The sequence below is a fragment of the Sceloporus occidentalis genome, unplaced genomic scaffold (assembly GCF_023333645.1).
Source record: "Sceloporus occidentalis isolate IW3139 unplaced genomic scaffold, rSceOcc1.0.p SCAF_18, whole genome shotgun sequence".
Lineage (NCBI taxonomy): Eukaryota > Metazoa > Chordata > Lepidosauria > Squamata > Phrynosomatidae > Sceloporus > Sceloporus occidentalis.
The window spans coordinates 16,102,918-16,127,968 of record NW_028316998.1 but is presented as its reverse complement, the minus strand read 5'-3'; the positions used below and the strand labels follow the sequence as shown (position 1 = coordinate 16,127,968).

The 25,051-nt window shown below is 42.1% G+C and overlaps 1 protein-coding gene across 1 annotated transcript; it reads right to left on the bottom strand.

The window, feature by feature from the left end:
* Positions 1-15,087: 15,087 nt before the first annotated feature.
* LOC149302708 (enoyl-CoA delta isomerase 2-like) lies at positions 15,088-23,830 on the bottom strand. The gene is made up of 8 exons (XM_089482323.1): positions 23,777-23,830; positions 20,396-20,557; positions 19,222-19,291; positions 18,811-18,850; positions 17,434-17,632; positions 16,982-17,071; positions 16,355-16,498; positions 15,088-15,240 (listed from the first exon to the last, which is right to left on the bottom strand). Exons 1-8 carry the CDS (start codon positions 23,828-23,830, stop codon positions 15,088-15,090), a joined length of 912 nt encoding a protein of 303 aa, XP_089338449.1.
* Between the last annotated feature and the right edge of the window lie 1,221 nt (positions 23,831-25,051).

The following is a 25,051-nucleotide window of genomic DNA, read 5'->3' as shown; positions in this document are numbered from 1 at the left end:
AGTCAGAAGCACTGGTAAGTCATGGGGGGGGGCATAAGACTTTTCTGGAAGCAGAGTGCCCCATCATATGCCTTTTAACCCCCTATATGCTCCAGAAATGCCTTATACCCCTAAATACCACTCTCCCATGATGTCTTTTAACCCCCTTTATGCCAGAGTTGCAATTCTGGAGGCAGAGGCATATAGGGGGTTAAAGGCATATCACGGGACAGAGTGGCATATTGGGGGATAAATGCAAAGTTATGCACTTCGGTGTAAGGAATGCACAAGTAACACCCTAAATGGTAGTGAATTAGGGATGACAACAATTGTTTATAAATCAAGGGTAAGACCACACCTTGAATATGCTGTGCCATTTGGGGCACCTGTTCTAAAGGAGGATATTATAGCGCTGGAAAAGGTGCAGAGGCAGGCTACAAAATTAATAAGAGGAAAGAAACACTTCGTTATGAAGAAAGGTTAACTAATTTAAATCTGTTTAGTTTAGAAAAACGGCACCTCGGTGGGGATATCCTAGTATTATACAAATAAATCCAGGGCCAAATACCAACCATTGTATGGAAACCTATTCGAAAACAGGATTATGCATAGGACATGTGGTCACGCATTTAGACTGGAAGAAAGGAGATTTAACCTAAGGGAAGGGAAAGGGTTTTTTTTTTTACAGTAAGGATAATAAGGATGTGGTATTCTCTGGGGTGGGGGGTTTGCCTTCCTTTGGATCAACAGCAATTAACAGATATGGGAAAGGCTGAACTTTATGGACGCATGTCTTTTTTCAGCCTATATAACTAACTATGGAGGAGGATGGGACAGGGAGAGGTAGAATATGTGAGCTAGAGTAGGGACAAGAGTAGATGAGAGAGACTGGGTAAGATGGTCAAGGGGATATGTGTTTGGACAAGAGGAAAGAAAAGCATGTACATTCTCTTCAGTGACAACGGAGAATTGATTTAATGTAGTGAAGGAAGAAGAGGTCAGTGGGTAGGAGGGCACAAAGTCAGGTTCCGATTTTATTATTGAAGTATGTGGCAAAGTCAGAGGCATTAAGGTTAGTGGAAGGGGTAGTAGGGATAGGTCGAATAAGGGAATTGGAAGTACTAAAGAGAAATATTTTTATGACATGGCGTCCAAACTATGTTACATGAAAGCAGTGGCGTCTCCAGGTTTCATATTTAGGGGGGGCACATGGGGGGCCAGGGACCAAAGTAGGGGGGCCAATTATAAAACGGTACATATACACTATATATATATATATATATATATATATATATATATATATATATATATATACACACACACACACACACACGTTAGACGTGCATTTTTAACTACATAATATGCACTTATTCTTTGAAGTAAAGACTGTGATTAAAATATGATTTCAAAATAACAGCTAAAGTGACAGTTATTTTTCATTCTTTAATATTAGACCCTGCTGCAGATATATAGAAATATTAGACCCTGCTGCAGATATATATAAATATTAACCCCTGCTGCAGATATATATTAATATTAGCCCCTGCTGCGGATACATACTTATATTATACCCTGCTGCCGATATACATAGAAATTATACCCTGCTGCCAACATATATTAATATTAGCCCCTACTGCCGATATATATTATTAGTCCCTGCAGCCAATATATATAAATATTAGCCCCTGCAGCCAATATTTATTGATAATAGGCCCTGCAGCCGATATATATAAACATTAGTCCCAGCTTCCGATATATATTAATATTAGCCCCTGCAGCCAATATATATTAATATTAGACCCTGCTGCCAATATATTTGCCACACTGACTGCAGATCAGGGGAAGACAGTGAGAGTCAGTGCAGTGTTCCCTCCTTCTGACTGCACCGTGACATTGAGAGGTCCTCTCCCCTGTAATCATCCCCAGAGTCCCTTTGTCCCCTCATTCACTAAACCATAGCGCTCTTTTACTTACACCCTGTAGTTCAGGTATAGATCAAATAAACAACACATGGAAACAGCACATGCAACTGAATGAGATTAAAAAAAACCTTGTATTTGCAGGTATACATAAATAATGTATGGAAACATAGCATTGCAGGTATAAACCAACAGAACACACAAACCCAGCATTGCAGGTATATATCAACTGGAAATCACATGTACACTCAGCACTGAAGGTTTAGATCAAATAATCAACACATGGAAACAGCACTCCAGGTATTGATCAACTGAATAAGACATGCAAATCCTATATTTGCAGGTAAACATTAATAATGTATGGAAATATAGCCGATACAGATGAACAGAATGACACAAAACCCAGCTTTGCAGATATAAATCAATTGGAAATTACATATAAACTCTGCATTAAAGGTATAGATAAAACCCCCTAAATTACAGGCATAGATCACTGGTCACACACCCCAAAGCCCTGCATTAAAGGTATAGATAAAACCCCCTAAATTACAGGCATAGATCACTGGTCACACACCCCTGGTGTCCACACTGCCCATATAGAACCTGACCAGCACCTAAGTTACACATTATGTCAACTTTGTCCCCAAACAGCTGAACGTACGCCGTTTTTGTCCCATAAAGACCTCTCCCTCCCAATCTATCCTATCTACCCCCTCTCCCTCCCAATCTATCCTATCTACCACATCTGCCTCTCTATCTACCACATCTGCCTCCCAATCTATCCTATATACCCCCCTCTCCCTCCCAATCTATCCTATGTACCCCCCTCTCCCTCCCAATCTATCCTATCTACCCCCTCTCCCTCCCAATCAATCCTAACTATCCCCTCTCCCTCCCAATGTATCCCATCCACCCCCCTCTCCCTCCCAATCTATCCTTATCTACCCCTTCTCACTTCCTATCTACCTCTTCTCTCTAACCCCCTCCTAACTTTCTAACCCCCCCTTTGAAGTTCACTTACCTTGGGCTTGTCCAGCGGTGAGATCGCGAGGTCTCTGTATCCCTGGTTCTGCCGGCTTCACTGCTGGGCGCCGGATATGACGACATATACCGGCGCTCGGCTTGAAATGCCGGCACTGCGAACCAGGAAGAGGCCTCGCGGTCGCGGAGAAGAGTGAGAGGCGCCGAACGGTTGCTCAGAACTTATTCCTCAGCAACCGCTCGGCGCCTCTCACTCTCTCCTCCGGGTCTATTAAAAAAAAAAAAAAAAGCCGGCGTTTCAATTGGGGGGGCACACCGGGGGGCACAGCATGATGTAGGGGGGGGCCATGGCCCCCTCTGGCCCCCCCCTGCCGACGCCACTGCATGAAAGATGCAATGTGTTCACATCCGTCAGGCACAAATAATGCCAGTTAACTTTTTCGTTTGCAATTGTTGCTAAGGTGTAAATCTGATCGGGCGATTGTGATTGCTCTCCCTGTCCAATTTATGTAGGAGGTTTAGAGGAGATCTTTTGTTTTTTTGTGGAGATAGTTTGGAGATAGTTTCATTTATTTGTTGCGTTTGATATAGTTAAAATGTTTTTAACATACTGTATATAGACCTTGTTCAATTTACAACAAAGAATAAACTTTTAAATAGCAAATTTTATTCAAGCATGATATTTTTATATAGACTGCATTTCATGTTCCCAGTGTAACAGAATAATTTTACATTTGTAAAACTACTCCACTTTTTTTTTCCCCTCAAATTTTCAGAAAATTTCCATTGTTTCCGGGAAAAAAACCTGTTTTTTTTGTTTTTTTTTCTCCTCTGCTTCAAAATTTCCGGAAATTTTACATCTCTAGGGACGGTACTAAATTCTCAGTCACAACCCTGAATGGCTTCAGGACTGCCACCCTTGCCAATTGCCTTCGGTCTAATGGTATGGACATCCCAATGTTCTGCTTAGAGGATATGGTGAAGAGGCCACTGCTGCTCTAGGATCCGCTCCATCATGTCCAGGCTGACTACTTGCTAATGCAGATGGCGGTGGGGTAGACCTGCCTTTTCCTGCTTCTCCCTCAGCTGCTGACATGCCTTCATGGCAATAGCTGCCCTTACCACCAGATGTAGTTAGAGCTGCAACTAACTATTGTTTTCATAATCGATGAGTTGGCCGATTATTTTTTGGATTAATCGATTGATCAGATAAAAAAAATGAATGTAACTTTTTCATTTATTTAAAATAATGTAAAAAAGAAACAGGATGTTAAAAACAAACAGCAGAATAAAAACTTTCATAAAAATGCATTTCTTGCTTTTATTTCCCAACCTGCCCCCCCCCTCCAGTTATCCACATTTGAGCCCAGGCTTCCCACACTGCCCTCCTCACATATGCCTTATATCAGGGGCGTACCTAGAGTATTTGGCACCCGGGGCGGATCCTGTAAGTGGAACCCCCCCCCCCAAATATAAAGACATCTACAAAATTATGTTGGCAAGAATATTTATTGCACCAATTTGTAAACTGTATGTCAACTGTAAACAACAAGAAATCTGAAAAAATAAATTAATAACTTATAAATAAAATAAACACGTTTAAATAACATTTACTGAACATATAATCGTGCTTTCTTTAACCCCTTAACGTCCATTGCCGGGTCAGGCACGTCATGCAAAACGGTCACTTAACGACCTATGACGTGCCTGACACGTCATCAGACTTAAACAAGCTTAGAAAGTGATCAATGATCACTTTCTAAGCTTAAACGGTGTTGCTGTAATGCCTCGATGTCGAGGCATTCAGCAACACCGAGATCGGCATGATGGGCCATGTCTGGCCCCTCCCCGGGGCGTCAACAGCCGCCATACATTGTATGGCGGCGGACGCCCGTTTTAAAAGCGTTTAGGAGGCGATCAACGATCACCTCCTAAACTTCAATGGTGTCGCTGGAATGCCTCGATCAGGAGGCATCCAGCGACACCAAACACTTACCTCTTGATGGACTGTGACCGCTCCGGAGAGCGGTCACAGCCGCAGCTGCACGCAGTCTTCACCATCCGCAAGATGGCGGCGGCCCGGGAAAAAAAATAATAAAGTTGAAAAAGTTCGCTAGACGGTCTCCTGACCTTCTAGAGAACTCTGGCTCCACTTGCTGGTTGAATACAGGTACTGCATTCAACCATACAAGTCAATGGAGGCCAGCTTTCTAATCACTATGTGATTAGTAAAATATTTAAAAAAAAAAATAAGAAAAAAAGAAAAAGCTTAAAAAAAACATGGTAACATTTAAAAATTATTATGCTTTAGAGGAACTATCCAGTTCCAGCAAAATGTAAAAAAAAAGTCCAAAAGGAGTAAAATAAATAAAATAAAAAAATAAAGTTTATTATTATGAGCAAGTGCTAAAATTAGCGCTGTATCTTCCCAAAAATCCTGACGTGGAAAAATTTAAATAAAAGCATTTCAAATACCCAAGGGGTGTCTAATTTAAAAAAATGAATGGTTTGATGGGGTAAATTGGAGTGGCCGGGCTCAAAGATAGGGCATAGGCACAGACTGACCGAAATGGGGGAAAAAAAAAAGCGCACTTCCAAAATGTGGCATTTTAACCTCAAACACCAGACAAACCCATACATGTGGGGTATGACTGAACTCGGGAGATGTTCCTGAACACATATTAGGGTGTTGTTTGATAGTGACGTATACCTGGAGCTATAAATTTATACCCAAAATACAATTTGTGTGAAAAAAAAATAAAAAAAAAAAAATACTACCACAAAGTGTGGCAAAGGCTGGTGGTAGAATCTGATGCATGGAAAGGGTTAAATACTACCATTTTAAGTACCTTGGGGTGTCTAGTTTTCAAAAATATATGGTTTTATGAGGTAAATTGTAGTGGCCAGGCTCAAAGATAGGGCATAGGCACAGACTAACCAAAATAGGGGAAAAAAAAGCGCACTTCCCAAATGTGGCCTTTTAACCCCAAACAGCAGTCAAACCCATGCATGGGTGGTATCACTGTACTCGAGAGATGTTATTGAACACATATTAGGGTGTTGTTGGATAGGGACGTATACCTGGAGCTATAAATGTATACCCAAAGTACAATTTGTGTAAAAAAGAAATACCAAAAAAATACTAACACAAAGTGTGGCAAAGGCTGGTGGTAGAATCTCATGCATGGAAAGGGTTAAAATACTAGCATTTGAAATACCTTGGGGTGTCTAGTTTTCAAAAATATATGATTTGATGGGGTAAATTGCATTGGCCGGCTTCAAAGATACCCGAAATGGCACATGGGGGGAAGAATTACCAGATTTGGAAAAAATGGTTTTGAAATAGCAAAACGCTACCTGTACTTAATGCTCCATAACGTGCAGAAAAAAGCAAAAAAACAAAAACATTGGGTATTTCTAAACTCAGGACAAATAGTAGAATATATTTAGTAGGGTTTTTCATTAGCTTTTTTGGATGAGTAAAAGATTTTTGGGGTAAAAGTCAGAAAATGTGGTTTTTTTTTACATTTTTCATCATATTTTATTACTTTTTTTATGGGAAATTAGATAATATGATTAAAACAATGGTATCTGAAGAAAGCCCTTCTTGTCCTGAAAAAAACAACATATAATTTGTGTGGGTTCACTAAATGAGTGAAGAGAAAATTACATCTAAACACGAACACCGCAAAAGTATTAAAACAGCCTCGGTACCAATGGTACAAAAGGTAAAACACAGCCTGGTCCTTAAGGGGTTAATAACCCTCCAAAAAAAACAGCGTCCACATTGCCCACATAGAACCTGACCAGCACCCAAATTACACACACATAGGACGTGCCATCTTTGCCCCCAAACAGCCCAGCATGAGTCAGCATTGTTCCCAAACAGCCGAGTGTACGCCATCTTTGTCCCATAAACACGCTACCTGTGCCATCTTTGTCCCATAAACACCCTGCTTATACCATCTTTGCCTTTTTGACAAATCAACTATACACCTATGATTAACACAAACACTTTTACAGTCACTCACTAATTCACTTTCATTCACACAATAATTTTGTCACGAACCGAGGACACAGGTTGATAAGGAGCCCAGGTGCAGGGGATACGAGGGGCTCTGTCTGTACCCCACGATGATTTATGGTCTGGGGTTGTTACAGACAGGCGCAGGAATAAACCACAGACAACAGATCTGGATCAAGAGTTGTATTGAATGAGGTGGTACAACAATATATATAAAGAGTCACGCGACTTGGCAGGAAGCCCACTTGCGGGGCACACGGCAGATAAGCCCACTTGCGGGGCACACGGCAGATAAGCCCACTTGCGGGGCACACGGCAGATAAGCCCACTTGCGGGGCACACGGCAGATAAGCCCACTTGCGGGGCACACGGCAGATAAGCCCACTTGCGGGGCACACGACTTGAAGCCCTCTTCCGGGGCACACGGCAGGTTGCCCACTTGCAGGGCACACGGCAGGTTGCCCACTTGCAGGGCACTCAACCAGGGTAGTCCGCTAGTGGGCAGTCATCCTGGGAGTCGCGATGCAGGGCACTCCTCTTGGGAGTCCACTTAGTGGGGCGCAGGCCGCAACTCAGGAACACGGCAGGTAATGGAACAAGGCAGGTACTGGAACAAGGCAGGTACTGGAACAAGGCACATGGCAGATAAGCCCACTTGCGGGGCACACGGCTTGTAGCCCTCTTCCAGGGCACACGGCAGGTTGCCCACTTGCAGGGCACTCAACCAGGGTAGTCCGCTAGTGGGCAGTCATCCTGGGAGTCGCGATGCAGGGCACTCCTCTTGGGAGTCCACTTAGTGGGGCGCAGGCCGCAACTCAGGAACACGGCAGGTAATGGAACAAGGCAGGTACTGGAACAAGGCAGGTACTGGAACAAGGCACATGGCAGATAAGCCCACTTGCGGGGCACACGGCTTGTAGCCCTCTTCCAGGGCACACGGCAGGTTGCCCACTTGCAGGGCACACGGCAGGTTGCCCACTTGCAGGGCACTCAACCAGGGTAGTCCGCTAGTGGGCAGTCATCCTGGGAGTCGCGATGCAGGGCACTCCTATTGGGAGTCCACTTAGTGGGGCGCAGGCCGCAAATCAGGAACACGGCAGGTACTGGAACACGGCAGGTACTGGAACAAGGCAGGTACTGGAAGAAGGCAGGTACTGACAGGTCCTGAAACAAGGCAGGTACAGGAACAAGGCAGGTACTGGAACAAGGCAGGTACTGGAACAAGGCAGGAACTAAACAGGTAGTCCTTGAACAAGGCAGGTACAGGAACAAGGCAGGTACAGGAACAAATCAGGAACCAAACAGGTAGTCCTCCAACTTCAATGTCAAGGCCCAGACTGCAGGGCTGGGCAGGTTTATCAAGGCTGACTTGATCAGGTAAGCCACTGCAGCTGGACCTGATAATCAGTCTGAGATGTCCTGATTGGCTAGGGCGGCCACTAGTGGCAGGAAACGTGAAAATGGAAAAACAAGTTTGAACAAGTCCAGCTAGCGCATGGTGAAACGTGAAAAATTTATTCTTTCACACAAATTATTTACACATATTCATTGATGCATTCTCACAAATTCATTAATTCTCTCACTCATTCACACAATTCATCCACACATTAATCCATTCATTTTCGCTCTCTCATTCTGACTCTTTATTTCAATATTCTTGCTACCCTCCTTTCTCCCCCCATTCTCACCCCCTTCTGCCCTATCTACCCCTTCTCACTCCCTTCTCCCTATCTACCCCCTACCCCCCCATCTCACACCTTTCTCCCTATCTACCCCCTCCTAACTATCTACCCTCTCCCCCCTTTGAAGTTCACTTACCTTTCAGGAGTCCTGCGGTGGGGGTGCAAGGCCTCTGTCTCCCAGCTCTGCCACTGTATGGAACAGCATATGATGTACTTTAGAGCATAGTTATATAATGAAAAAGACATTGGAAATGGTACAGCATAACACCCATCACTTCCACACATACCAGTCCACACTTACCAATCCACATTTACCAATCCACAGATTCCACACATACCAATCCACACTTACCAATCAACACATACCAATCCACACATACCAATCCACTCTCACTGTCACTCTCACTGAATGATTTCCTACCTTTCCTCTTTTCTTCTTACAGCAGTCAGCTCCTTTTCTTCCTCTTCGCTCCTCTTCTTCTGTCTTCTTCTGGTTCAGAGGGCACGGACGGCGGTGGGCGCGGCTTCACTGTTGTGCACCGGGATCTGACAACAAACCCCGGCGCACAGCAGCAGTTGCCGCGCGGATCGCGAGGGAGCGGTATCGGAGGTCTTTAACAGACCTCCGACTCCCTTGAGTGATTTTAAGCCGAAACCGGCTTAAAATCACTCAAGGGAGCCGGAGGTCTGTTAAAGACCTCCGATACCGCTCGTTTGCGAGCCTTCTCCTCCAGCGGCGGACATTACTGTCCGTCTCTGGAGGGGTGCCGGCAAGTTGGCACCCCCCCGATGAGCGGCACCCGGTGCGGACCGCCCCCCGCTAGGTACGCTACTGCCTTGTATACCCCCACATATGCCTTATACCCCTTGGTATGCCTTATACCCCCAGATATATCACTCTGTCCTCCCCAGATATGCCTTATACCCCCCTGATATGCAATAGTGCCCTCATAGATTCACAGACTCATTCACAGCACACTGACACTATACTTTTATAAATAAATACAGGATTAATCTTCACTGCCCCAGGATTTAGATTCCCCTTAGTCCCCCCCTCCTACATAATTAAATTAACCCTCAGTCCTCAGCATTAAATTAACCCTAAAGACCCCTTCAACCATAGCTGCCCCTAAATTAACCCTACATTATATTACATTATATTTATTCAAAAAGCGCCGGCCGATTCCGCAGCGCTGCTAACATTCATCGGAACAATTTATAAACACATACAATGACAAACTGGTGCAAAGGAGAAGAGGGCCCTGCTCTTGCGAGCTTACAATCTAGTCCTTATCAACCATAGCTGTCCCTAAATTAACCCTAAGGACCCCATGAACCATAGCTGCCCCAAAATTAACCCTAATGACCACATCAACCATACATTTTAACATGGCTCAGCAATTCATCTGAGAATCAGAGAGCTCGTCCTTCAACAGTGATACACAAAAATTATAAAGGGAGGGCACTACAGTCGGGGTGAAGGTGCTGTGACAGGGGAGGTAGTAGTAGGGAATGAGGTTCTCTAGCAGCTGCCTGAAGAGCTCCCTCTCAATCATGGAGAAGGAAACACTTCCAACATCAATAAGCTGACCAAGCAATTGTGTAACTTTATTTGACATGTCCCTTGAATGGAAAGCCCCAAAGTGTTCAAGGATAGGCTGGTGCAGTGGATGGTTTGCTCTGACAGCTGCTACTGCTGCTGTGGGGTTGCTGTTGGCACCAATGCTGCCAGGTTGCACCTGAAGCAAAGCTGCAATGTGGTGTGCATGTAGGTGTCAGGACATCTCACCAATTCTGGAATGAAGCAACACCTTACTCTGGCTCACTACCTTACAATAGAACTTCACCTTACACTGTGCGCATCCCTCACTCACTACTAAGAAGTTGCCCACCACATGAGGCAGAAGTGGTAATAGTGTTTCTATTTTTTCATGATAGAATATATGATGGTGGTGGTGGTTTTAGTGCTGCCAGTGCATGTAAGGGAACCTGGCATAGCTATATTGCTTCTGCAGAGTGGAAGGAACTCCTCCAAGTCTGGTTTAAAATCTAAATCCAGGGTATCGTTGTCATTAACAATATTGTCTATAACATACCCTTTTCCACCTGGGTACAAGGTGGAGTAAACTACACTTGTGCTCCAAGAGTAGACTTACCATCTTCTTCTTCCCTATCTTTTGGACCAAAAATAGATTTGGTGCTATCATCTATTTTGCTCTAGAGAGTGTTAGCAGCGTGGAAGTGTTAGTGGTGGCACAAGGGGCAGTTGTGTTGGCACTGGTAGTGGTTTTATTTCATGGTTCCAGTTAGGTTAAGACTCTGTTCCAGTTAGGTCAGGGCTCTGTGCAGGCCAGACAAGTTCTTTCACACCAAACTCATCCAACCATGTCTTTATGAACCTTGTTTTCTGCACTGGGGCACAGTCATGCTGGAATAGAAAAGGCCCTTCCCCAAACTGTCTGTATGAGCAAGTGTGTGTGATTTAGGGAGTGAATGTGTATGTGAGGGGGGTGGCAGCATAGGGAGCCTGTTATCACACTCCTATCGTGCCCAGGTTGTAGCATGTGCTGGCTGCCTGGGCATGATAGGAGTATGATTGCTGTTAGACGTTTTATATATACATATATATATATTTTTTTTAACATACCTAGATTCCAGCATGTAGATTCCTGCATGATAGGAGTGTGATTGCTGCTAACAATCATATAAGTAATATTGATATTGAAATCACACTCCTATCATGCCCAGGTTCTAGCATGTACTGGTTGCCTGGGCATGATAGCAGTGTGATTGCTGTTAACAATTATATATATATATATATATATATATGGATATTTAGATTGTTATTGCATTTTTTGTCTCATTTCGGTGTGTTACTTACTTTTAATAAGTGTTTTTTGTTTTTTTTTGGGGGGGGGGATTTTACGTTTCGGTCCCGAATTTTCATTTCGTTTGAACTTATACCCTGTTAACTTAAGGGGTATAAAAACTCTGAGAAAAGCAAGGTCCCTTTCTCAAGGCTGTGGTTGAGTTATTTGTGACCCAATACTGCAGAACACCATATCTTTTTATTATTTCCTTCAGTTTGCAGTCTTCTTTTCTGTTTAGGGCCACCTAAATCATTACGTTAATCGTAGGAGAAACCAAACAATTGAATCTTCTGTTGGACCAAGAATGAGATTTTACCAAAAAACTTGGAAATAAAAGCTGTGTCAAGGTTATGATATGTGTTCTTGTGAGACATGAGATATTATCGCAACTGACATACAAATTATGACTTACGGGCGAACCTCAGAGTAAGCAATTTATCTAACAGTATGCTTTTGAACCTCAGGGTAGAGAGAGGGAAAATGTACAAACAAGACGCAAAAACAGAGTCTGACAGGCATGTGGTAGGCAAGAGTTTTATTTACAAATGGGTGAGAGAAACGATCACCCTGGTGTGCTGGTGGCCCTTGTGATTTCAGTTGCACTTGTGTAGCCTGGAGATGATGAATGTGTAGCCATTCTAGTTTGGAGGTTGGGAGCGTATGGTGGCGCGGGCCTAGAACACATGAGCATGTAGCAGTTCCCTCACAGAGCTCACAAGTGTGTTAGTGATACCACCATATAAGCAGATTAAGCAGTTGTTTAGGGCCACCAGTGTTCTAAGGTGCTCCCTATGAGAGCATGAGGATATACTGGTTATGAATACATAGTTTTAGCTCACAGATCTTGCTTTAGCCCAGCAATGTCCCTGCCATTTTATTGAATTCAGTATGAATTCAACCACATGCCCCCTTGACCTTGACCCCTTCCCATCTAACCCAGTCTCTTTCATCTACCCTTGTCCCTACTCTTACTCATATCTTCAACCTCTCCCTCACTACTGGATCTGTCCCATCGTCCTTCAAGAATGCTACCATTACTCCTATCTTGAAAAAGTCCTCCCTCGACCCGACTGGTCTCTCCAACTACCTTCCCATCTTTCTGCTTCCTTTCACCTCCAAGCTTCTTGAAATAATTGTTTATATACAACTAAGTTTTCCAACTTCCTGCCTGACCCTCTTCAATCTAGTTTTTGCCCCCTCGATGCTCTACTGAGACCACCCTTACTAAAGTTACTAATGACTTACTCACTGCTAAATCCAAGGGCAACTACTCCATGCTAATCCTACTGGACCTTTCTGCTGCTTTTGACACGGTAGACCACCCTCTTCTCCTTCAAAAGCTTTATGATCTTGATACTGCTCTCTCATGGCTCACTTCCTACCTCTCTGATCGTACCTTCAGCGTCTCTGTCTCCAATAACACTTCCCCTCCACTCTCCACTCCCTCTCTCAGTTAGGGTACCCCAAGGCTCAGTTTTAGGACCCCTTCTGTTCTCTCTTTACACGTCCTCCCTTGGCAGACTGATCTCATCCTTTGGCTTTCAATACCACCTGTACGCTGATGACACCCAGATCTATCTATCCTCCCCTGATCTCTCTCCCTCTGTCTTAGATCGTGTAACTGCCTTGCATCTGTCTCTACCTGGATGTTTGAACGTTTCTTGAAACTCAACCTCTCCAAAACTATCTCCCTCAATGTTAATGGTGCCATCATCTCCCCGTCTACTCATGCACACTGTCTTGGTGTCACCCTTGACTCCGACCTTTCATTCACACCCCATATTCAGTCTGTCTCTAAAAACTGTCGCCTTCATCTTAAAAACATTGCCTGCATCCGTCCCTTCCTAACACAGCATGCCACTAAGGCTCTTGTCCATGCCCTGATTATCCCCCATCTTGACTACTGTAACTGTATCTTAGCCGCTCTCCCTCTTAACCGTCTCACCCCTCTACAATCCACCATGAATGCTGCCAGACTTATCTTCCTCTATCTTTACTAATGTTTCTCCCCTCTGTCAGTCTCTTTACTGGCTGCCTGTGCTCTTCAGGATCCTCACTCTTACTTTCAAAGCCCTTCACAGCGGTTCCCCTCCCTACATCTCCTCTCTCATCTCTAAATACACTCCTAACCGGTCTCTCCGCTCATTCAATGATCTCCTTCTATCCTCTCCTCTGATTTCTAGCTCTCATGTCCGCTTACAAGATTTCTCAAGGGCTGCCCCTATCCTCTGGAATGCTCTCCCCCGGTCTATCTGTCTCTCCCCCTGCCTTTATTCCTTCAAAAAATCCCTCAAGACCCACTTCTTTAAGGATGCTTACAACATAGCACATTAACGCCCTACCATACTCCCATATTCTTTTAGCTTACCCTTCCTACTCCCTCTCCTGCAATACTTTTACTAGCGTGGCTGGTCTATCCCTAACAACGGCACTTTTACCTATTGTGTAATATACCCTAAATCCCTCTAGACTGTAAGCTCATTTGAGCAGGGCCCTCCTCACCTGTTGTCTCTGTTAGTCAATTTGTTATGTTACATACTAGTTGTTTTGTCCTGTCTACGCATTGTACAGCGCTACAGAATTTGATGGCGCTATATAAAACAATAAATAATAATAATGATCATTCTGCATTAACACCAGACCGTAACCTACACTGTATGACCAAAAATATGTTGGAAACCCTCCCAATTATTGCATTTAGGTGTTTCAACCATTCTTCCCAATGTGCTATTTGCTAATTTACCCCCATCAAACCATATATTTGTGTAACTAGACACCCCAGTGTATTTCAAATGCTGCTATTTTAATTATTTTCAAGCCAGGATTTTCAGGTTAATGTAAGACTAATATTGTTTTTTAGAAATGTTTTTGCTATGTTTATTATTTCTACTCCTCCAGAGTGCCAAACTGCCTATGGAAACAACATCAGCACATGCTTTGTGCATCAAGAGATTCATGAAATGCATTTCCATGGCAGAGCAGCTGCTCACAAGCGGAAGATCACTATGTGTAAGGTCATACGTCACCTGGAGTAATGTAAAGCACACCAATACTGGACTCTGAAGCAGTGGAATTGTGTTCTTTAGAGTGATAGGTCACACTTCACTATCTGGAAGTGTGATAGATGAATCTGGGTTTGGTGGGTGCCAGAATGTTACCTACCGGAATGCATAATGCCTACATAAAGTTTGGTAGAGGAGCAATAATGGTGTGGGGCTGCGTTTCAGAGTTTGGGCTAGGTCCCTTAGTTCCAGTGCATGCTACAGCATACAAAGACATTTTAGACAACTCCATGCCTCCAACTTTTTGGCACCAGTTTCGGAAAGGCCTTTACTGCAAAGCAATGTCCATAAAGTCATGGTTTGACAAATATGATGTGGAGAAACTTGAGTGGCTTGAGATTCTGTGCAATCTCCCATTCATTTGTACGGGAGAACCCATGTAAATTGACTGGGACCTCTTACAGCAACTATCATATGCATTATTGTTACATAACTGTCACTAAAACAAAATAAGATATCCTAAATGTGTTTTTATCCACTAATTTCATGGGGTTTTTTGTATGCAATAGTAGGATATGTTGAAATAACCATTCATCCTGCATTCTCAGAACCTCCCGAATTCATTCAAAATTACAGCTTTGATTTGTTGAAGAATTGGATAACAGCATTGATAGCTTCATCAGAAGTGGCTATTTTGTGAAGGAGCTCCAATTCCTTCTCACAAACTGCATGAAGTTTCTCCTTTTCCACATTACGAATCAGCTGCTTGGAGTATGCCAGAGACTAAGAGAAATAAAATAAACCTTAAATTTACATCATAATTACTGTATATGTCAGTATTCACTCATAGTTGAATGCACCTGCTGAAAAGTTAGCATGTGACAACTTTTCATCTACAAACACAATTACAAATGTGGAAGGGCTCACTAAAAAGTTAAGAAAAACACAGAATATGAATATAAATGGCATTGATTAGTTTAAAACTTACAATAAAGCCAGGTATGAAGTAGGAAGATATGAGAACTAGATCTTCCTAGGGTGCCATTAAACCACAGTCTATTTCAATATTTTTTCTGAGGTCAACAATATTGGTATTTTCTTTGTTTTGGGGCAGGGAAAGGGGCAAATGCATAGGGGGTGAATTCTGCAGAATTCTTATTCACTTGCAAAACAGACAACATGAACATTTATAGGTACTACACAGTGTGTGGACTTTTATTAGCAACTTCAAAACATGCCAGATAGAGGGACTTAAGAACTATTGTATAACTTCATAAAAAAGTGATTTTAAAATAAGAACTGGTTTAGGAAATGAATATGTAATATTATTTGATCTATATTTTTGTGTGTTTCTAAGAAATTACAATAAAACTCAATGTGTAAAGGAACATTGAATTATGTGGGAGAAAGGGGAAAGAAAGTGGGCTTTAGAGAGTAGGTAAAGAAATAAAAGAAACAGATTTGTGGTATGGATCACAACTGTAAAGTAAATACAGCAGTAGATTTCTAGTTGCCTCACATAAGAACTGGGTTTACTCACTAAAGGGAGAGTTGACAGTTTGCAGGAGGGTTATGTTTTAACTTAACATTTTTTCATCATGAAGGGCCAACCCAGAGGGGCTTCTGCTGCAGGAAGAACTTGGCTGGTCCTGTATACTGTATAATTAAATCAGTGAAATTTCTCCAAAGTACACACTGAATTATGCACTACACAGGGCAAGCCCATCCTTTCTCTTGCTATTGTACCATAACAATGAATAATGAAATCAGGGAGATGAAACTACAGCTCTGCTGCAAACTCTTTCTTGAAGTGAAGAAACCCCAAAAAACATGTCAAACTCTCCATTGACCATATGACCCCTTGTTATTAAGTAATTAAATAAAATATAATATTTACATTTTTGGGTAGTTTAGCATAATCTTTTATTTTTGTCCAGACTTCCTTTTGAAAACTACTATCTGGGAAGACCTCAGTAACCAGCCCCAAGTTGCAAGCATCATGGGCTGTCAGTATCTTGTTGAACACTAGTACTTCAGTAGCCTGAAAGAGAACAGAAAGCAAAGCATAGTTTTGCTAAATGGACATCACAAAAATAATTGGGGCCACCATGAAATTCTAAATACATGTATTAAAATATTCTTAAAGTTCCATAACTATACATTTTTTTTTCTAAAAGTTTAAAATGTATCCTTTTAGATGATTATGATTTATTTTGGTAAATGTGATTTATTTTGCTCAGGATATCTCAGTTATATGCAAATATATCACTCTGGATTTTAATCACAAGGTATGCACTAAACCATCAAATATTATGTATCAATAACCCCTGCATATGTTCCAAAAAAGACTGATAGCAACTAGTAATAGAGATATTGTATGCCGGCACTGTCCCAGATTTAATGACCCACAATTCAAGCATATAGTCAAGTGAAAAGCTCTAACTGCTCAGTGACACTGAAACTCTTCAAATGTGTGTTTATTAAATTTACTGCATCAGGGTTTTTTTATGACTAAATTACTTACCTTGGCTAAGCCCATTATTTTAGGAAATGTATAAGATGAGCATGCCTCTGGACACAGCGCTAACTTGCTAAAAGGTGTTTGAAATGTGGCCTGGGAAGAAGAGAAATAGAAAATGCAATTGTAAATATTTTTTTCACATTTTCTGCCACAATGAACATCAATATTCAAAATATTGTTGACACACAAACACACACACCACACCATATTGATATAGTTAACACAATCAAAACCAATGCTGCTAAGGGCATAAGTTGGGAAGCTTGACATAATTCCTAGAGTGTCATCTATGTAGGAGATACCTAGCGGTGAAAGTGGACCCAAGATGCCTACTAAGAATCTCCTACATAGGGGCACTCTATGGAACCACCCAAGCAGTCACTTTAATTGATTGGTAAAAATTGCTTTTAGGAAAATGTTTATATACATAACAAATTAAGGCATCAATATCTTACCCTGTCAGTAGCATACACAAGGTCAAAGAGACCAAGGATTGTCACAGAGACCCCAACGGCAGGACCATTCACAACAGCAATGAGAGGCTTTGGGAAGTCAATGACTTTACTCACCAAATCCCTGCATACAACATAAAACAGTAAAAAAAAACTGGAAATACAAATATCATAAATAAGGCCTTCATGGGCTGTTACAAAGCAGTTTATTATGCTGAACTGAGTGCCTCTAATTATAGAATTTGTATGTCAACCGTTGAATTCTGATTGAACTAATAAATAGTGACTACATTTCTTGGTTTCATATTATACATATACTCACATTTATACATATAAAGTATATACACACATACACAATACAAACTTATACTATACAAATACATAGATATAGTAAATAGTTACGTATAGGTTATGACTTCCATTAACAGGTAATAATTGTAATATACTAATCACCCACATGATGGGAAGAAGACTTTATTGCATTACCAAATCATGTTAAGCTGAATACACTGTTAAATTAATTAATGCTACATATTTCCTTCTAAGCCCAGCTTTGTTGAATTTACTTGAGCATCTCAATATATATTTAAATGTGGGGTTTGTGAGCTGTCGCAAGCAACTTCTACCATACAATAACCAAATTGTGGTTGCTACCCAACTCGGCTAGGGTGACCACATGTCCCAGATTCCCTGGGACAGTCCCACAATGGGACTTTAAATCCTGGGTCCCCGGCAGCCTCAATCTGGGACAATACATTGTCCTGGAATGAGAATTCTGAGTGTAGGAGGTCTTAGCCAATCAGATGAGACTTCTCAACTCACCAGATTTCTCCTGGGTTCAGAAGGCTCTCCTGAGAGGCTGAGTCCCTCCTTCACACAGAGCTCCCTGTAAACTGCAGCCAGCACCAAGTATATGTGTGTGACTGTGTGTGTATGTGACTGTGTGTGTTTGTTTATGTGACTGTGTGTGTGTAATGTCTGGTAATAGAAGGGTTAATTCTCTGAAACAGCTCATGTCTGTAATGATTGTATGTATATTATAATATAAATATATTATTACATCTGAAATCAACATGTATTTTATGTGCATGTGTATATGTGAATCAGTGTGTATGTGAAATATATAATAAAAAATGTTTGTTATGTGTATGTGATGGTGTGCATATGCAAATCAATGTGTATGTGATATATCTACAATATATGCATGTGTAATCTCATCTCCTTCATAGCGTGTCCCTAAATGGCAAAAATAAAATGTGGTCACCCTACTTGGGGCACCCAGAACTTTCAGATCAGTCTAGAAAGATTCACTTTTACCTAAAAGGATTAAATGATGTGTTTATCTTTTCTTCAGTTGTTTCAAAGACTCTCTTCAATGAGTTGTTAAGATCATTACCACTGCTAAAATAGTCACCAAATCCTGCATAAAGAGACAGACAAATCTCAAATTGCATTATACAGAATAACATTTGTAAAAGTCCCCAAATTAGAAAACCTGAATAGAGTTAAACATCCATTAAAGATGCATGATATTTTGCGATACAATGTGCCCATGAGTTATACACACCAGAGTGGGATAAATTTCAGAACATTTCACCAATATTCGTTTGGAAAAAAACAGTCTAGGCCATATCAGCATCACTGGTATCCCCTGTATTCATACCTTGACCTCATACGCTGAAACAATTTTTTTGTTTTGAGCAGACTTCAGCTCAATGTTAAAAGTCAGAACCATTACATGGCCAGTCAGCTTAAAGCCACAGATAATCTAAAAGGCCAACAATACAATACCTGTTAGAACAGTAAGAACACAATCATTTCTTGCTGCTTCACCGAGCGCTAGTGCAATTTCTTTATACATCTAAAAAACACAAAATCATAAAGACACAGGGCAATGATAAATAAGGAGTAATATTTCCCTCAAGCTTCAAACTGGCTATCAGGCAAACTGATAACTTTCGTAAGTGCGTTAGGGTGAGCGCTGTCAAAACTACTACGCAGTTGGAATATACAAGCAATAAATGTAATCATTTCTTTTCCATACGTATAAAAAAACAATTCATTCCATAAAAAGGATCAGAAATATACAGGTTGATAATTAGATCATATTGAAACGTGCAACATAGCTTTTCCATCTGATGCTGTGCCACAAATACAAATGTTGAAAGTGGCTCCCACAAGATGTTTTCCCACAAGAAGTGGCTGCTTCTATAAGGATAACGTCTCTTAACCCTTTTAACACACGTATGCAATGATATATAACCCATATTCAGTGGGTGTGCTTCCCATACTCATTAAATAAATTATCTCTCAAGAAGCCAGTATTGGCAAAACGTGTCAGGTTCTCCTCAACATCAACTCTTTTAACAGCGCTCACCCCAACACACTTACGTTGTACATTCTTCTTTTTGAGTACTAGGTAAGAGCTCTATTAGGAAAAGGCCCCTTTAGACTGTCACTCCAGAATGTTGTGTACTAAGGTTAAGTATATACATTGCACATAGGCTTCAATGGGACACCCTTAGCACCAGAAAAGGTTACACTGGAGAGTGTTTACTCTATTGATAGTAACACTTTGTGGTATAACTGATTTGTGACCTGTTCCACATGACTGATTTTGTAACTAGTCTATAAAAACGCTTCATTCTTTTTACAGGATTTCCTGCATTAAGCCCGGATTTCCTACCTAAATGGACACATAGGCTTTTCCCGAATCGAATCCTTACCTACTGTGCATTTGAGATGAAAAAAAATAGACTTCATAAGCAAATGCCCGTAGGTTGTAACAGGAGCATTTATATACATAACTATATTGTAGTATTCCTGGTTTTAACCAGTTAATACATTCAGTCATTATTTTCAATAATTATTTTCAGTTATGATGTTGAATAAGTTATTTACAAATAGCTGTTTTTTAAATTCAAAAGGGTTTTTGGATTTACAGATCTTGCAGAAACCATATTACCTGAAGACTAAGTGCATTTTTTTTCTTTGGCCGGTTCATTGTTATAGTTGTTATATTGTCCTGAGTTGTAACCTTCAGGGTTTCATAGTTTAATTGGCTGCTTCTGGGTACTGCGGTGATGTGTTCCTCGGCCAATAAAGGACCTCCCTGAGCATAAATCTTCTGTAGAAAAAAATAAGTTTAAGTATGATAAGAGGAGTATGGAAGAAAAATAAATAAAAGCTTTTGTACTAATCCACAGAAAAAAAGAACACAGTGATTTAGGTTGAAAAAAAAAGTTCCTCAAGTTTAACTTCACATTGGGTTTGCGCATTGACACATGTTTCAAGTAGTACATCTGTAAGTAACTTAAAAATGGCTTAGGCACAGAATCAATGCCACAGCATAGCATGATCCATATTCGGTACCATGAGGCTCATAAATTCACAAAATGGTTGTCAAAGTTACACATACAGTATCTCACAAAAGTGAGTGCACCCCTCACATTTTTGTAAATATTTTATTATATTTTTCCATGTGACAACACTGAAGAAATGACACTCTGCTACAATGTAAAGTAGTGAGTGTACAGCCTGAATAACAGTGTAAATTTGGTTTTCCCATCACAATAACTCAACACACAGCGATTAATGTCTAAACCTTGGCAACAAAAGTGAGTACACCCCTAAATGTAAATGTCCAAATTGGGCCCAAAGTGTCAATATTTTGTGTGGCCACCATTATTTTCCAGCACTGCCTTAACCCTCTTGGGCATGGAGTTCACCAGAGCTTCACAGGTTGCCACTGGAGTTCTCTTCCACTCCTCCATGACGACATTACGGAGCTTGGCCAGTCCATCACCCTCAGCTTCTTTAGCAAGTCAGTGGTCGTCTTGGAGGTGTGTTTAAGGTCGTTATCATGTTGGAATACTGCCCTGCGGCCCAGTCTCAGAAGGGAGGGGATCTCGCTCTGCTTCAGTATGTCACAGTACATGTTGGCATTCATGGTTCTCTCAATGAACTGTAGCTCCCCAGTGCCGGCAGCACTCATGCAGGCCCAGACCATCCATGTCCTTAGTCTGCTTGTCTTCAGCAAACTGTTTGCAGGCTTTCTTGTGCATCATCTTTAGAAAAGGCTTCCTTCTGGGACAAAGGGCATGCAGACCAATTTGATGCAGTGTGCGGTGTATGGTCTGAGCACTGACAGGCTGACCCCCCCACCCCTTCAACCTCTGCAGCAATGCTGGCAGCACTCATACGTTGTCAGGACCTGGGCGAGCAGGTCTGGTAGGAGTCCATGTGCAGGGGATACGGGGGACTCTGTCTGTACTCCTTTATGCATGGTGACAGAGAGATAGGTGCAGACAGAGTAGCAGAACTGGAAAGGACGGGAGCTGAGGCAGAGAGATGGGAGCAGAGGAAGGTACAGGCTCGGGAGCTGAGGCAGAGAGACCGGAGCTGAGGCAGGTACAGGCTCAGGTGCGGGTGCAGGTGCAGGTACAGGTACAGGCTCGGGTACAGGTACAGGCTCGGGTGCGGGCCCACTGGCAGGTAAGCCCACAGGCAGGTTTAGGCACAGGTACAGGATCGGGTGCAGGTACAGGTACAGGCTCGGGTGCAGGTACAGGTACAGGCTCGGGTGCAGGTACAGGTACAGGCTCGGGTGCGGGCCCACTGGCAGGTAAGCCCATAGGCAGGTTCAGGCACAGGTACAGGCTCGGGTGCGGGCCCACAGGCAGGTTCAGGCACAGGTACAGGCTCGGGTGCGGGCCCACTGGCAGGTAAGCCCACAGGCAGGTTTAGGCACAGGTACAGGCTCGGGTGCGGGCCCACTGGCGGGTAAGCCCACAGGCAGGTTTAGGTACAGGTCCAGGTACAGGTTCAGGCACAGGCGAGGCCCACTGGCAGGGCGGACGGGAACGGAGTACTACCGGGCCAGGCACATGTACAGGTTCATGCACGAGTACAGGCTTATGCTCGGGTACTGGATCATGCACGAGTACCGGCTCAGGCACGGGTACGGGAACGGGTTCAGGCTCAGGCACGGGTTCAGGCTCAGGCACGGGTTCAGGCTCAGGCACGGGTTCAGGCTCGGGCATGGGTAGGAACGGGCACAGGCAGGAACGGGCACAGGCAGGAACGGGCACAGGCAGGAACGGGCACAGGCAGGAACGGGCACGGGCACAGGCACAGGCACAGGCAGCGGCAGCGGCAGCGGCAGCGGCTCAGAGCAAGGCAGTCCTACAACTTCAATGTCAAGGCCCTGTCTTTTAAAGGCAGGGCTTCACTAAGTTCATGAGGCGCAGCTGTCCCTGATAATCAGGCTCTGATCACTCCAGAGGGAGGAGGGTGGCCACTAGTGGTAACTGAAGTATAATTCAGCCATGGTTCAGGCAGCAGAGAGTGGATCCTGACATACGTCTATTTCCCAAAGACAACCTTTTATTTGTGAAAAACACTATTAAAACATGCATTTGTGAAGATGACAGTTTACAATACAGCTAACTTTGGCATGTAATAATGCTTTTAGTGAAGTGCTCTAGTATGTAAAAATGGACTTTGGGTGGTCTAATTTGGAATTTTAAACAGAAACGCAACACCAAGACATAGGTAAAGTCATATGTTGTGCATCCATGGGATTTTGTCCAGTTGTATGTTTGCTGTGTAAGACATCCAACCAAATACATATATAAAAAACATTCAATAATAAAGTTACCACAAACTTTGGCACATATTGGTGAATTAACAGCTGCAGGAAAAGTGCAAAACTATTATAGTTAAATATACTTGGCATGGGCCCTGAAAATTTTTTTCTGTGAAAATTCCAAGTTTTAAAACCAAAATGCGCATGTTCCCATTTTGGCCCCATAGCCAAACCTATACATGTGAGGCATCGCTGTACTTGGGGGGGTTTCTGTAGTTGCACATACATTGAGCAAGAAATCCAAAGCAGTATAGAGCAAGATGTGTTCTGCCCCCAAACAGCCTGCCTGTGCCACACCTGCCCCTCCTAATCAGCCTGTATGTGCCACCGCTGCCCCCTTAACAGCCAGCCTATATAAGTTAATTCACCCATTCAGTTAGTAATTGCTTAAGAGGGCAATTTTATAGAATGTGGATGTAGATGTGGTTAGGGGTGGCTCTTTACTAGGCTTGTGATTGTGACAGTCGTATGCACGGTGTACATTTCAGACACTGTGGATAGAAACGTTCACAACAGTCTCAATAAAGTGGACATTGCCCAGGATGGCTGGGACAACACAGGACTGGAGATATATGGGCAAAATGCTAACAAGCAATATTTTTGGCCAGGATTAATAATGTAGTTTAGTTTAAATTAATCTATGCACAATGATTCATAATGTTTACATTTGCATATCAAACAGCGTAGAAAAACACTTACCTCAGATAAATGACCCATAGAATTCCATTTACCAAAGCTTGTCGATTTCCTCATTTTCCTCTAGTGATTCTGTATGTAAAATAAAATGTTAACACTCCTCTGGTATGTGTTTAACTGTAGAACTGTTTTTTTATCGTTTAAGAACAAAGGTCAAAGTCTTTCTGCTATTAGTATAATTCATGGTAATTCTCCAGTACAAAACATGCTTGGAGAAGAGCTACATGTTTTTAAACCAATTTGTATTCATTGTGATTTCAACTATAATAGAAATAAGATTGTAAGCTTGCGAGCCGGGGTCTCTCCACCTAATATATCGGTTTGTCTTAGTCTGTCAATTCTCGTCTTGTCAGACCCCTTGAATATATGTATTGTATTAAGCGCTGCGTAAACTGTTGGCGCTATATAAATATAAGATAATAAAAATAATACATTTTAAATTGGGAGGCTATGGGGAGCTGAGGGTATAGGATGTTACAGATAACGCAACACATCCATCTTTGTAACAAACAAGCTGACGAGGAAGTATATTTTCAACCACATTTGCTTTTAAATTTTACATATTTTACAGCAAATGTGTGTTTAAAGATAAACTTTACTGTGAACTTTCTTTATTTGTGTTGTATTATCGTATGTCAATTTGCTGAACAAAAAACACATAGGCTTCATAACTTCACTGCTGCTCTTCACTGTACTTCATCATTTCACTTTATATAGAGACATATAGGCCTTTTTGCTGCAGACATTTGTCACATACAACCTTTTATAATGTGTGCTGAAGATAAGCGCATGGCAACTCTCCTTCAAACATAAATGTCCATGACATGTCTATTAGTATGTGGTGTATGGGGCATATATTAAAACTAGGTCATCTGTTAATGTTGGTGTCAGTCAAGCTTTGCATTATAAACTATAATAAGCTTCAAATAAGTAATGTATGACAAAAAGGAAAAAGCATCATTTTCAAGACGTCCTGGGATGCATGCCCAACAAACCCGTGGAATATGACAGGTAGGTGACGCAGGATTGTTACATTTAGCCATGTGTGAACATCATCACTAACATTACTTTTCTCCATTTCTCCAGCTTTATAACAGACTTATATTGTTGGCTGCCAGTGCTTAAGCTGTTTTTATTAGTCTGTGCAAGCATTAAGACTGTTAGCTGTGTTTCTTTTCCCGCACCCTAAATTATCATTTATTTTGTTCTGTGAATTGCATTTGCTATGTATTCATATATCTAGCTCTGTTAAGGAAATAGTTCTTCGTTGTATATGTG